Source organism: Hemitrygon akajei, chromosome 23 (assembly GCF_048418815.1).
Source record: "Hemitrygon akajei chromosome 23, sHemAka1.3, whole genome shotgun sequence".
Taxonomy (NCBI): Eukaryota; Metazoa; Chordata; class Chondrichthyes; order Myliobatiformes; family Dasyatidae; genus Hemitrygon; species Hemitrygon akajei.
In genome coordinates this window covers 19549233-19563074 of record NC_133146.1, presented here as the reverse complement: position 1 = coordinate 19563074, position 13842 = coordinate 19549233, and the positions used below count along the sequence as shown (strand labels likewise).

At 43.2% G+C, this 13842-nt stretch overlaps 1 protein-coding gene across 3 annotated transcripts in view; it reads right to left on the bottom strand.

The window, feature by feature from the left end:
- Positions 1–13842, bottom strand: part of slka (STE20-like kinase a) — a 114925-nt gene that overhangs the window by 43534 nt on the left and 57549 nt on the right. For all 3 annotated transcript variants that reach the window (XM_073027097.1, XM_073027098.1, XM_073027099.1), the window contains exon 4: positions 420–569. In XM_073027097.1, the coding sequence (XP_072883198.1) occupies positions 420–569 (150 nt within the window). The remainder of the gene's footprint in view (positions 1–419; positions 570–13842) is intronic.

Sequence of the window (13842 nt, the reverse complement as noted above, 5' to 3'; positions counted from 1 at the left end):
CAAGTGCAGTTTGACCAAAGCCTCAGCAATAAGTCTTGCCTTTATAATCTAGTCCTCTTGAAAGGAATGCTAACATTGTATTTGCCTTCCTTACTACACAGTCAACCTGTTCATAACCTTCAGAGAATCCTGCACACAGACTTCCAAGTCGTTTGCACCTCCGATTTCGGAATACCGTGGGTTCTTAAACTGTTAAGCAGCCTTTTGTGCGGCACCTTGTCAAACGTCTTCTGAAAATCCAAGTAGGCAAAATCCACTGACTCTCCTTTGTCTATCCTGTCTGTAACATTCTCAAAGAATTACAGCAGATTTGTCAGGCAAGATTTCCCTTTAAGGAAACTATGCTAACTTTCGGCTATTTTGACATGGGCCTCCAAGTACCCCAAAACCTCATGTTTAATGATGGACCAAGGCCTTACCTAGCTTCACATCGCCCTCCATGGTGAGCAGGATGTTCCCAGCCTTGAGATCTCGGTGGATCACTTTGATATCATGCAGGTAGTTCAGTGCTTCCAGGGTGTGTTTGCAGATGACGCGAATTTGGGGTTCAGTCAGTGGCCTCTCCAATTCTACAGACAGGAAGTAACACAGAAGATAAAACTGGAAACTTGAAACACTAACTCAGGTCCTCTCTCCACCGATGCTGACTGAGCTGCTTAGTATTTCTGGCATTCACTCACCTTACACTGAACACTATGAACAGACGTTGATGCTGTGCCCGCAATATTATAGCACTGCCCCTGTGACAGTATCAACCTAGCTCTTCTCTCCGGTCCTGGGGTTGGAGGCCTGTCTGAGTGGTTGGTGAGTGAGAGGGAGGAAAAGGGTTTGTTTTGCTGTTGTTGACCTGTTTATGTTGTCCCTACAGAACATGGTGGGCATGTTATGTTGGTGTTAGATTGCGTTGCAATACTTGTGGGCTGCCCGAGGACATCCCTGAGTGTGTTTGCTGTTAACGCAAATGATGCTTTTCACTGTATGTTTTGATGTACTCTAAATAAATGAATCTGAGTCTCAACCTGAATCTGCTGTTTGGAAAGGGAACTGTGAATTCCTAAGCAACACACACTAAATACTGGAGGAACTCAGCAGGCCAGGCCTCATCCATATAATACAGTAAACAGTGGATGTTTCAGGCCAAGAACCTTCGTCAGGACTTGGCCTGAAAAGTCAACTGTGCACTCTCTTCCATAAATGTTGCCTGACCTACTGAATTCCTCAGCATTTTGTGTGTTGCCTGGATTTACAGCATCTGCAGATCTTGTACGGTAATTGAATTTCTGCTGTCAGCCCAACTTGGAGTAGTACCACCTTGAAACCACTGGAGACCGCCAGTGAGCCAAGCATGGCAGGCTGCAACTCAATCCAACTTGGGGCAGCAGTGAAGTTATTTTCTGGAGCCCAAGAGACTCTCTGCCCTTGTTCCCTCAGAGAGAAATGTATAAGCAATGGCATTCACTAAAGATATGGCTAGTCATTTCTTTGATTTTATATTTGATTGGTATTTGAAGCACATTTTTTCCAGACTGCGCAAAAATCAGTACTTCCAGTTATTAAACCTTCCCTCACCGTGCATCAACTCACCATCCACACAAAGGGACACAAGAACAAAACCACCATGCATGCACCATCCACACAAAGAATTACTATCACACCTACACACTGTCCACACAAAAAAATCACGGTGCATCCACTCTCCGTCCGTGCCTGAATGACTATCACCCTGTAGCGCTGACACCCATAGCCATGAAGTACTTTGAGAGACTTGTGCTCTCACACATTAAGGCTATAATCTCACCTGATCTGGACAAACACCAGTTTGCCTACCGGGCAAACCGCTCCACAGAGGGTGCAATCACAACAGCCCTCCATATTGCTCTGACGCATTTAGAGGAACCGAACACTTATGTGAGAATGTTATTTGTGGACTTAAGTTCAGCATTTAACAGAGTCATCAAACTGAACACTCTTGGCCTTGGTTCCTCCCTGTGCTCATGGGTCATGGACTTTCTCACAGACCGACCACAGCAAGTGAGAGTTGGTAAGCACACCTCTACCACCCTCATCTTAAAAATAGGCACCCTGCCGGGCTGTGGGCTGAGCCCTATGCTCTACACACTCTTCACACATGTCTGTACTCCCATCTATACCTCCAACTCTATAACTAAATTTGCAGACGATACCACAGTGGTTGGCCTGATCTCGGACAGGATGAAAGCCTACAGGCTCGAGGTGGATCATCTGACAGTGGTGTAAGGACAATGGTCTGGCCCTTAACACTTCTAAAACAAAAGAGATGATCACTGACTTCAGGAGATCAAAGGACAGAGTACACACCCTCCTCCATATACATGGAGAGGTAGTGGAAAATGTGGAAAACCTAAAGTTCCTTGGAGTTATGTTGTCAAAACAGCTGACATGGACCACCAACATCTCGCTGCTTGTAAAAAAGGCACAACAAAGACTCTTCTTCCTCAGAAAGCTGAAACAGGCCAAACTCCCACAAAAGCTGTTGCTTAACTTTTACAGAAGCACGATTGAAACCATCCTGACCAACAGCGCCACAATGCCATCCTGAGGAACAGCTTCTACCCCAGAGCTGTGGCCTCCATCACACCACTCCCACAGAACAATGACCGAAACTGTGAGCACACACATGCACACACAAGGACTCAAATACTTGCACTAACAGCACTTTGTGCATTACTGTGATATTCTGGTACTGCTGCAACTTATTTTCTGCTACTTATTTATTTAATACTGTTTTTCTATTACTGTCTTGTTTTTATCTACGGCTTTATTTAATTGCCTGAGAGGAAGCCAAACAGAGTTTCATTATACCTATGTATAATGACAATAAAGATCATTCAATCTCAAACTCAAAAAACCACCATGCACATCAAGGGGCACAAGAGCAAAATCAGCAATAAAAAAAAATCGATTTAGGACTGCAGAGGCTTCACTCGTTTTTTTTGGCAAAATATTTGTTATCTTTCATTGGGTTGCTGAGTATGTTTTGTTTCTGACTTCGGACTCAGTTACAGTTTAAGTGCAAGTCAACTGATAGAGTGAAGCAGCGTGAAACAGGCCCTTTGGCTCACCCACATACACTATAATACTTGCCTGGTAGCCTTCCCTGCCATGCAGTCTCAAAGTGGTGATGGAGATACTTTCCCACTGTGACCACCTCTACCTCAACTACCCCCTCCAGTAGTGCGTTCCCAATTCCAACATCACTCAGGCTGAATAATTCTTTCCTTGGCTCCCACCTTAACCTATGCCAAGAGGCAAACCTTTTTGCTATCTACTGCTCATAACTTTGTTAACTTCTGTCAGAAATCCTTTCAGCCCATCTGCTCCAAGAAATTCAACCCTTCCAAAGCACCACACACAAACTGCTGGAGGAACTCAGCAGGCCAGGCAGCATCTATGGAAAAGAGTGAATAGTCGACATTTCGGGCCGAGACCCTTCATCAGGACTGGAAAAGGAAACAAGAAGTCAAAGTAAGAAAGTGGGGGAAGGGAGGAAGTAATACAAGATGGTAGGTGATAGGTGAAACACCGGGGGGGGGGGGGGGGTGAAGTTAAGAGCTGGGAAACTGATGTGTGAAAGAGATAAAGGGGGTATCGAATGGAGAAGACAGAAGATTATGGAAGAATAGGAAGAGGAGGAGCACCAGAGGGAGGTGATGGGCAGGTAAGGAGATAAGGTGAGAGAGGGAAATGGGAATGGGAGAATGCTTAAAGGCGGGTGGACAATTACCAGAAGTTTGAGAAATCGATGTTCATGCCCTCAGGTTGCAGGCTACCCAAATAGAATATAAAATGTTGCTCCTCATCACAGCAGTAGAAGATGCCATGGGAATTCGGATGTCGGAATGGGAATGGGAAGTAGAACTGTAATGGATGGCCAGCTTGTGATCCCACTTTTTCTGGAGGACAGAGCATGGGTGCTCAGTGAAACGGTCTCCCAAGCTATGTTGGGTCTCACCGATATACAGAAGGCCAGACCAGGAGCACCAGATACAGTAGATGATCTCCAACAGATTTGCAGGCGAAGTGTTGCCTCACCTGGAAGGACTGTTTGGGGCTCTGAATGGTAGTGAGAGAGGGGGTGTAGGGACAGGTGAGGCACCTGTTCTACTTGCAAAGTTAAATACCAGGAGGGAGATCAGTAGGGAGGGACGAGTGGACAAGGGAGTCACCAGGAAGCAATGCCTGTGAAAAGTGGAAAACGGGGGAGGGGGAGGGAGAGAAAGATGTGCTTGGTGGTGGGATCAAAGGTACTCCATCCTGGCAAATCTCACAGTCATTTTCCTGTCATAGGCCCATATATGTCTAATCCTTTCATCCCTATGTACCTGTCCAAATGTCTTTTACATGTTATAATTGTACCTCTCTCTATCAATTCCTCTGACTGCTTGTTCCATATACCCATCACTCATTGTATGAAAATTTTGTCCTTCAGGCCCCTTTTAAATCTTTCCCATTTCACCTTAAATCTACCCTAACTCTGTGAGCATTCATCTTATCTATCTCCTGATCATTTTGTATACCTCTTTAAAGTCGCCCCTCAGCCTCCTACACTCCAGGGATAGAATGCCCAGCCTTTACAGTCTCTCCACATAACTCAAGCCATCCAGTCCCAATAATGTTCCCATGAATCCTTCCTGCATCCTTTCCAGCTTAATCCATCCTTCCTATAGTTGGGTAACCAGAAGGTATACAGTTCTCCGTGTGGTATCACCATCATCTTGTACAGTTGTAAGTCATGTCCTCAGTACTCTGATCAATGAAGGCAAGTGTGACAAACACCTTCCCACCCATCCTGTCTACTTGTGTCACCACTCTCAGCAAACTATACACAAGTACCCCAAGGTCTCTTTGTTACACAACACTCTTCCAGGCCTGCCATTTACAGCACAAATCCTGTCCTGGTTCAATCTACTAAAAATGCAACATTTCACACTTGTCTGAGTTAAATTTTATCTGCCATTCCAAAGCCTACTTTCCCAGTAATCTAAATCCTGCTGTAATGTTAGACGACCTCCTTCACTGTCCACTATCCCACTGATTTCAGTATCATCCACAAACATAACAACCATGCTAACTATATTATCATCCGGATCACAAATGCGTGTGACAAACAACAGGGAACTCAGGACTGATCCCTGCAGCAAAGCACTGGTCACAGGTTTCCAATCTGAAACACATCCTCCACTGACACCCTCTGACTCCTTGTACCAGGACAATTTGTATCCAGTTGGCAACTCACCCTGGATCTCCAGTGATCTAACCTTCCACACCGGCCTACCATGCAAGACCTGGTCAAAGGCCTCGCTCAAGTCCCCTACAGGCTCTGTAGTATATTCACATCCTTCCTGCAGTGTGGTGAGCTGGAACTGCACACAACATCCCTGCAAATAAATCTACAAACAAGAGAAAATTTACAGATTCTGGAAATCCAAGCAAATCTACAAAGTCTTTCCCTAGAATAGAATGGGAGGTGGCAGAACCAACCCTTCTCTGCCTTGGGGACCACAGTCAGTGCAGACCGGAAATAATATCTCATGCTGACAATTAACACAGGCACACTACCGTACTTCGTCCACTACTCTCCTTTCTCCACACTCATGACTGTGCGGCTAGGCACAGCTCAAACACCATGAAAAGTTTGAAAAAGACATTAGCTTTACTTGTCACATGTATACTGAAACATTGAAACATACAGTTCCCATCTTTGCGATGTGCTGGGAGCAGCTCACAAGTGTCACCTTGCTACCGGGACCAACACAGCATGCCCACAACTTCTTAACCCTAAGCCTTATTCTTTAGAACGTGCAAGGAAACCAGAGCACCCAAGGAAACCAACAGAGTCCTGGGGAGAATGCACAAACTCCTGACAGGTAACAGTGGGAATCAAACCCCAATAAGTGTTCACTGGCGCAGAAAAGCGATTCAGCTGACCATCAACGCTATTGTGCCCTTCCCCCAAGTTTTGCTGATGACACAACTGTTATGGCAGGATCTCAGATAATGACAGGAGTAAGACAGATCAGCTGGTTGAGTGGTGTCACAACAGGCTTGTACTCAGCATCAGTAAGGCCAAGGAGTTGACTGCGAATTTCAGAAAAGGGAAAGGGTGAGCAGTTTCAAGTTCCTGGGTGTCAATAGTTCTGAAGATCTACCTGGGCCCAAAATATTGATGCAATTATGAAGGAGCCATACCAGCGGCTGTATTTCATTAGGAGTTTGAGGAGATTTGGTACAGTACTGTGAAAAAGTCTTAGGCGCCCTAAATTTTTTTATCTGGTTTCAGATGGTATGGCTTTCTCAGAGCCCTCATTTCAACATCATCGAGGCTGTTTGGGATCACTTGCAAGGACAGAAGCAAGTGAGACAGCCAAAGTCTGCAAGATGCTTGGAACAACCTGTCAGCCAATTTTCTTATAAAACTGCATGATAATGTACCTAAGAGAATTGGTATTTAAAGGCAAAGAGTGGTCACACCAAATATTGATTTGATTTTGTTGTTTACTGCTCTTTATAGTAATTATTTTGATATTTAGAAACTTTTCATTTCATTGTTTTGAAAGTATCTTCACTTTACATATTTTTTTTACACGTGCCTAAGACTTGCTCAGTGCTGTATGTCACTAAAGTCTCTAGCAAAATTCTTCATATCTACCGGTTGCATCACTGTTTGATACGGAAGCACCAACGCACAGGATCGGAAAAAGCTGCAGAGAACTGTAAACTCAGCCAACTCCATCGTGAGCACTAGCCTCGCACCATCAAGGACAAAGTTCAGCTTCTTCTCCTCCGTGATCAGATTTCTAAACAGTCCATTAACACTACCTCATTATTTTGTACTCTTTTTGCACTATTTACTTACTTTTAAAAAATATTTTGTTATGTAATTTGTAATTTTTTTTAGGTATTGCACTGTACTGCTGACACAAAACACTGCTGTCAGTGATAATAAACCTGATTGTGACTCTGCTTTATTCGCAGCTCATCACTTGGCTGAGGGCAAAGGCATACTTTAAATTACAGGATGGACATCTGCAGGAGACTGTTTACTTTAATTATCAGTTAATTATCCAGTTGAGAGGAAGCTGATGGATAAAAGGGTTGATTGAAGCAATATGTCCTGAGCACTCTGCCCTAACAGACTGTTAGTCAATTTAAGGGAAGGGAATGAACTAGGGGAATAATGAAATGAACTAGGTCAATGCTCTGTTCACGAGGAATTCCCAGAGAGTGAAGACCACTTTGTAAGATTAAAATCAAACTGCAAAGGGGAAATGTCAATACAACTGGATTTAGAGTAACAGTCATACAGTATAGAAGCAGGCCCTTCGGCCCACCACGCCTGTGCTGGCTTTTTTATCTGTCAACGCTAACAAACTTCAAAGTTCAAAGTAAATTTATTATCAAAGTACATACATGACAACATATACAACCCTGATGTCTATGTGCTCAATGGTGGGGACGGCTTTACCCGTGATGGACTGGGCCGTATCCACTACTTTTTGTGGATTTTCCAATCAAGGGCACTGGTGTTTCCATACCAGTCAGTAATGCAGCTAGTCATCACCCATCTATAGAAGTTTGTCAAAGTTTTAGATGTTATGCTGTATCTTCACAAACTTCTTAGTAAGTAGAGGCACTGCCGTGCTTTCTTTGCAAGTGCACTTAAGAGCTGGGCCCAGGACAGGTCTTCTGAAATGATAACACAGAGGAATTTAAAGTTGTTCACCTTCTCCACCTCTGATCTCCTGATGAGGACTCATACACCTCCAGTTTCCTCAATAATCAGCCTCTCAGTCTTGCTGACACTGAGTAAGAGGTTGTTGTTGTGGCACCACTCAGCCAGATTTTCAATCTCCCTTCAATATGCTGATTCGTTACCATCTTTGAATCAGCCTACAACAGTGGTGTCATCAGCAAACTTGAATATGGTATTGGAGTTGTGCTTAGCTTAAGTCATAGGGGTAAGGCGAGTTATAGAGCCAAGGAGGGAAAAAAGGAAAGAGTAGGACGGGGCGGGGAAGAAAGAAGGGTGTTGGGGATGGGAAAAGGGGTTGGGGTGGGGAAATGAGAGGGAAGGGGTAAGAGGAGAGGGATCGAAGGGGTTGGTGGGGATACAGGAAAGGGGGATGGGGAAAGAGAAAGTAAAGCAGTAGTTCTTGGGCTGAAAAACACAGAGCTGTGGAGGTGTACTCCCATTAACAATTGAGTCTGCTTACAGAACCTAAGTTGTGGAGGTTTATTCCTATTAACGAGTGAACCTGCTTACAGAGCCCAAGTGCCAGGAACATACAAGTAGATTAAGGAAACAAATAGGACTGAAGTGGAAGATTGAACAGGATTAAAGAATGAACTGGATTTATGCTGAAAACAAGAGACAACAGCAAGATAAATTAATCTATGAGGTGCAAAGCATAGTTAAATCTATCAAAAAAAAACAAAACATTTTACTGCGATGAGTAAGAAGGGAATTGTTAGAGTGAGGTGCCTGATCTAATTCCTGGGAAGAGGAAGCTGTCCCAGATGAGTAGAGATCCACATTCCAGAAGAATGAAGAGTGATTTTATGGAAATACCCAAAGGGAGCACAATGGGGGTATTTCAGGAAGATTGTCCTCCACTCATCTAACTCCAAAGAATGTTTCCACTTGTGGGAGAGTCACAACTGATAGCTACTGATACATAAGAGTAGGAACTACTTCATGCAGAAGCTGGTGAGACTCTGGAATTTCTAACCAGAAGGGTGTGGAGGCTGGACTACTGGGAATATTTAGTAAATTTTGAGAGATTGGGATATGAATGTAGGTGGTATGATGTTGTTGATGGTGAGGACAGTCTTATAGAGTCAAAGTCATAGAAAAGTACAACACAAAACAGGTCATTTGGCCCATCTAGTCTGTTATGAACCATTTAAACTGCCTACTCTCATCAACCTGCACCCGGACCATTTCCCTCCATACCCCTACTGCCTATGTACCTATCTTAAATGCTGAAATCCAGCTGGCATGAACCACTAACACTGGCAGATCATTCCATACTCTTATGACACTTTGAGTGAAGGTTTTGCCCTTGAAAGATTCACCTTTCACCCTTAACCCATAACCTCTAGTTTAGTCCCACCCAACCTCAGTTGAAAAGGCATGCTTGCATTTACCCTATCTGTATCCCTCATAATTTTGTGTATGTACCTCTATCAAATCTCCCTTCAATCTTCTACACTTCAAAGAATAAATTCCTAACCTATTCAATCTTATAACTCAGGACTTCCAGTCCTGGCAACATCCTTGAAAATTTTCTCTGTACTCTTTCAGCCTTCTTTACATCTTTCCTGTAGTAGGTGACTAAAAACTGCACACAATATTCTACATTAGGCCTCACCAACATCTTAAAAAACCTCAACATAACATCCCATCTTTTGTACTCAATATAAGAGTATATGATATAAGGCCAATGTGCTAAAAGCTTTCTTTATGACCCTATCTACCTGTGAAGCCACTTACAATGAATTATGGACCTGTATTCCCAGATCTCCTTGTTCTATCTCACTCAGTCCTACCTATCTACAACACTAAATCAATTGACAATTTGGATTAATAACAGAGACAGAACTTAATCCCAAGTTTTGCAAGATGTTGTGTTTTGGGAAGCCTAATATAGGTAGGACATGTACCACTAATATAGGACAAAGGGATCTTGGTTTACAAGTCTGAAGGTTCCCAAAGGTGGAAGCACAGTTAAGCTGTGAAGGTAGTGCTAGTCTTTATTAGAACGTAATAACAGAGAGGTCACAGCACATCTTTATAAAACATTGGCAGCTCTGGACACCACATCGTAGTGAGGATGTGAATGCATGGAGAGGATGCAAAGGAGATTCACCTGGAAGGAGAGATTAGATGGGTTGTGTTTGTTTTCCATGGAGCAGAGAGGACTGAGGAAGGAGTTGATAGACGTACAGTGTACATGAGAAATGTAAATAGGGTGGATAGTGAGAAATTTCTCCCCACAATAGAGATGCCAGAAACCAGAGGGCAGAGGTTTGAGGAGTAAGTGGTTTAGAGGGGAATTAAGTAAAAATGGTGGAGGTAATTTACAGAGTATCTGGATGGTCACAGCATCACAGGCTACAGACCAAATACTGGCAAATGGGATCAGTATAGATGGGTGCTTGCTGATCAGCATGGGTGTGGTAGGCTCAAGGGCCTGTTTCTGTGCTGGATGACTTCATAACTATTATTGGGCATTGAGGGCTATGGAGAACCAGCTGATGGTATGGGGTTGGGCAGACCAGCAATGAACTTATTGTATTGTGGGACAGCCTCAATGGGCTAAATGGCCTTCACTTCTTCTGTTTCTTACACACTCCTGTTGTAAAAGGAGAGACTTGTTTACCTGAGGATAATCTAAAAGCTCTGTAGTAATTAATACGTGTATCAAAGTTTCCCGAGAAAGATACCAAAACATATTGCAAGATAAGAGAGAAGCAGCATCCATCTGAAAGTAAAGTTAGTCAGAACAAGGAGGGTTAAGCAGCAGGTCCCAAGGGAGGCAGAGAAGTGAGATCCCATGAATGGTATTTGAGGGTGTTAGCTGGAGAATATTCATTAACAGAATCACTTTCAAAGGGGAGATACACTGTAGAACTACAGGTTAGTTGGTTGATTTTTCAAAATATTTAATTAAAGATGAACTATGTATGTAAATAAAGAAAGAATATTAGTATGTAACGTGCTTTGACCAGCCTCACAGATAAAGATCAAGGTTGTTTAATGTCATTTTCTGTACACAAGGATAAGGAGAAGTAAATAATTGTTACAAGAGGTGACTGACGCAAAATAATAAAGTAGGGATGGAGTTAGTGGGTGAAGGTGTTGATGAGCCTTGGGGAAAAGTAACTTTTTTTGAGTCTGGTGGTCCTGGTGTGGATGCAATATCGCCTCCTCCCTGGTGGAAGTGGAACAGCAGTGCATGAGCAGGGTGTGGAAGCGGTGGGGGGAATCCTTCATGATGTTACTGGCTCTTTTCCAGCTCCCTCTATGGTGAGTAGGCTGATGCCAGTGATGTGTTGGGCAGTTTTGACTACCCATTGTATATGCTTCCTGTCCACCACAGTGCAGTTTCCATCCCAAGCAGTGATGCAGTTTAAGATATTTTCTACCATCCATCTATAGTATGACCCGAATATGGATGTGCAAAGTCCAGCTCATTTCACCTTTCTCAGAAAGTAGAGACATTGATAAGCTTTCCTGACTGTATAGGATGTACTCTGGGATCATGAGATGTTGTGTGTGATGTGCACTCCCAGGTAGTTAAAACAGCTTGCAGTTTCCACTGCTGTGCCACCAATGTAAAGAGGGATAGGAGTGGTGTGAGTTTTCTTGCAGTCGATAACCATCTCCTTTGTCCTGTCGATATTATGAAAAGGTTTTTGCCTACCATCAGGCCTAGAGCTCTTCCAGCTACTCTCTGTAGGACACCTCATCTTTGTTGGTGTCATTAGCGAACTTAATATGATTGCTTGGGTGTTTGGTCATGCAGTCATGTGTGAGCAGAGTGTACAGAAATAGGCTTAGTACAAAGCCCTGGGGGGGGCACCTGCGTTGAGGATGATGGGGAGGGAGGAGCGATGTATGACAGCTACTATGGTCCATGGATATAATCCATGGGTGCAGAGTAACATGGGTTCAGAAAATCTTTGACACAATACCAAAAGAAGGTTAATGTTGTAAAATTAAAAACTGAATAGCAATTTGGATTAAGTATTGGTTAGAGAAGAGAGGACAGGCATGGCTCATGGTGTTCCGTCTGTGACCATTCTGAAAGCTACTGGTTTGGGTGGGTAGCTGGAAGAAGTGGGATTTAAATTTGCACATCCTGAATCAGGAGGCTTGGTTACCTCTGTAAGCACAACAGAAGCTGGAGAGTTGGCAGCTTTAAACTCCTGAGCATTAGCAATTCCTAGGTATTATTATTTCAAAGGACCTGTCTTGGGACTAGCACACAAGTACAATTATGAAGGCAGTACAACAGTGCCTCTACTTACAGAGATTTGGCATGACATCCAAAACTTTGACAAACTTCTATAGATGGGTAGTGGAGAGTATATTGACAGGCTGCAGTACAGCCTGGTATGGAAACACAAATGCCCTTGAATGAAAAATCCTACAAAAAGTAGTGAATAAAGCCCAGTCCAACATGGGTAAAGCCCTCCCCACCATTGAGCACATCTACATAAAAGGAAAGCAGCATCAAGCATAAAGGATCCTCATCACCCAGGTCATGCTCTCTTCTTGCTGCTGCCATCAGAAGGAAGGTACAGTTGCCTCAGGACTCTCACTATCAGGCTCAGGAACAGTTACTACCCCTCACCTATCACACTCATGAATCAAAGGGGCTAACTTCACTTGGCCTATCATTGAAATGTTTCCACAACCAATGGACTCACTTCAAGTACTCTTCATCTCATGTTCTTGATTTTTTTTGCTCATTTAAAGTTCAGAGTTAATTTATTATCAAAATATGTAAGTAGTATACAACCCTGAGATTCATCTTCCCACAGACAACCATGAAACAAAGAAAACTATGGAATCCGTTCAAAGAAAACATCAAACACCCAACATGCAACAAAAAGAACAAATTGTACAAAAGGCAAAAAACGAGTGAAAAACACAGAATCTAAAACGTCAAACCACAAAGTCATTGGAACAGTCTAGGGATGTTCAGTTTAGTTCAGTTCAATTTAGCATTGTGTTGTTTGTTGACTGCAGGTCACACAGCCAGATCAAAATCGCACAAGATAGCAATTAAAAAAAGGAGTATTCAGAAACCAGACACACATCATAACATGAACTGCAGAGCGCAATCCACAAATTGTGTCAATTAAACCTTGCCCAGGACCCAAGACTCCAGCACCATTGAGCAAGAGGGAGAGAGACACTGGTCATATGCAAGTAGATTCGCTAAACATCCACTCGCCTTCCACTCTCATCCTCATTGATTTCAATCTTGCTCAATGCTTTAATTGAAGAGATCAGCAAGAAATGCAGTGGATCATGGGCTCGCAGCATCCCTGGGCTTCTTGGCCTCCAGATCACAGACTTCATTTGACACCTCACTGAACTCCCTCGGAGACAGCAACATAAGAGCAGAAGAACATAAGAAATAGGAGCAGCAGTCGGCCATCTGGCCCATCGAGCCTGCTCCACCAAAAGCTATTATTAATGCTTTTTGAGATAGTGATTTAGATGCATATCATATTTTTTTGTTTACTGAGTTAAGTATTGTATGTAATTAGTTTTGCTACAAGTGTATGGGACATTGGAAAAAAAAGTTGAATTTCCCCATGGGGATGAATAAAGTATCTATCTATCTATCTATCAATAAGATCATGGTTGATCTGACCATGGACTCATCTCCACCTACCTGCCTTTTCCCTATTACCCTTAATATGCAAAAACCTATCCAAACTTGTCTTAAATGTATTTACTGAGGTAGCCTCCACTGCTTCATTGGGCAGAGAATTCCACAGATTCACCACACTTTGGGAAAAGCAGTTCCTTCTCATCTTGGTCCTTAAATTTACTCTCCCAAATCTTGAGGCTATGTCCCCCTAGTTCTAGTCTCACCTACAAGTGGAAACAACTTTCCTGCCTCTATCTTATCTATCTCTTTCATAATTTTATGTTTCTATAAGATCTCCTCATGCTTATGAATTCCAGCAAGTACAGTCCCAGGCAGCTCAAACTCTCCTCACAGTCTAACCCCCTCATCTCTGGAATCAACCTGATGAACCTCCTCTGCACCACCTCCAAAG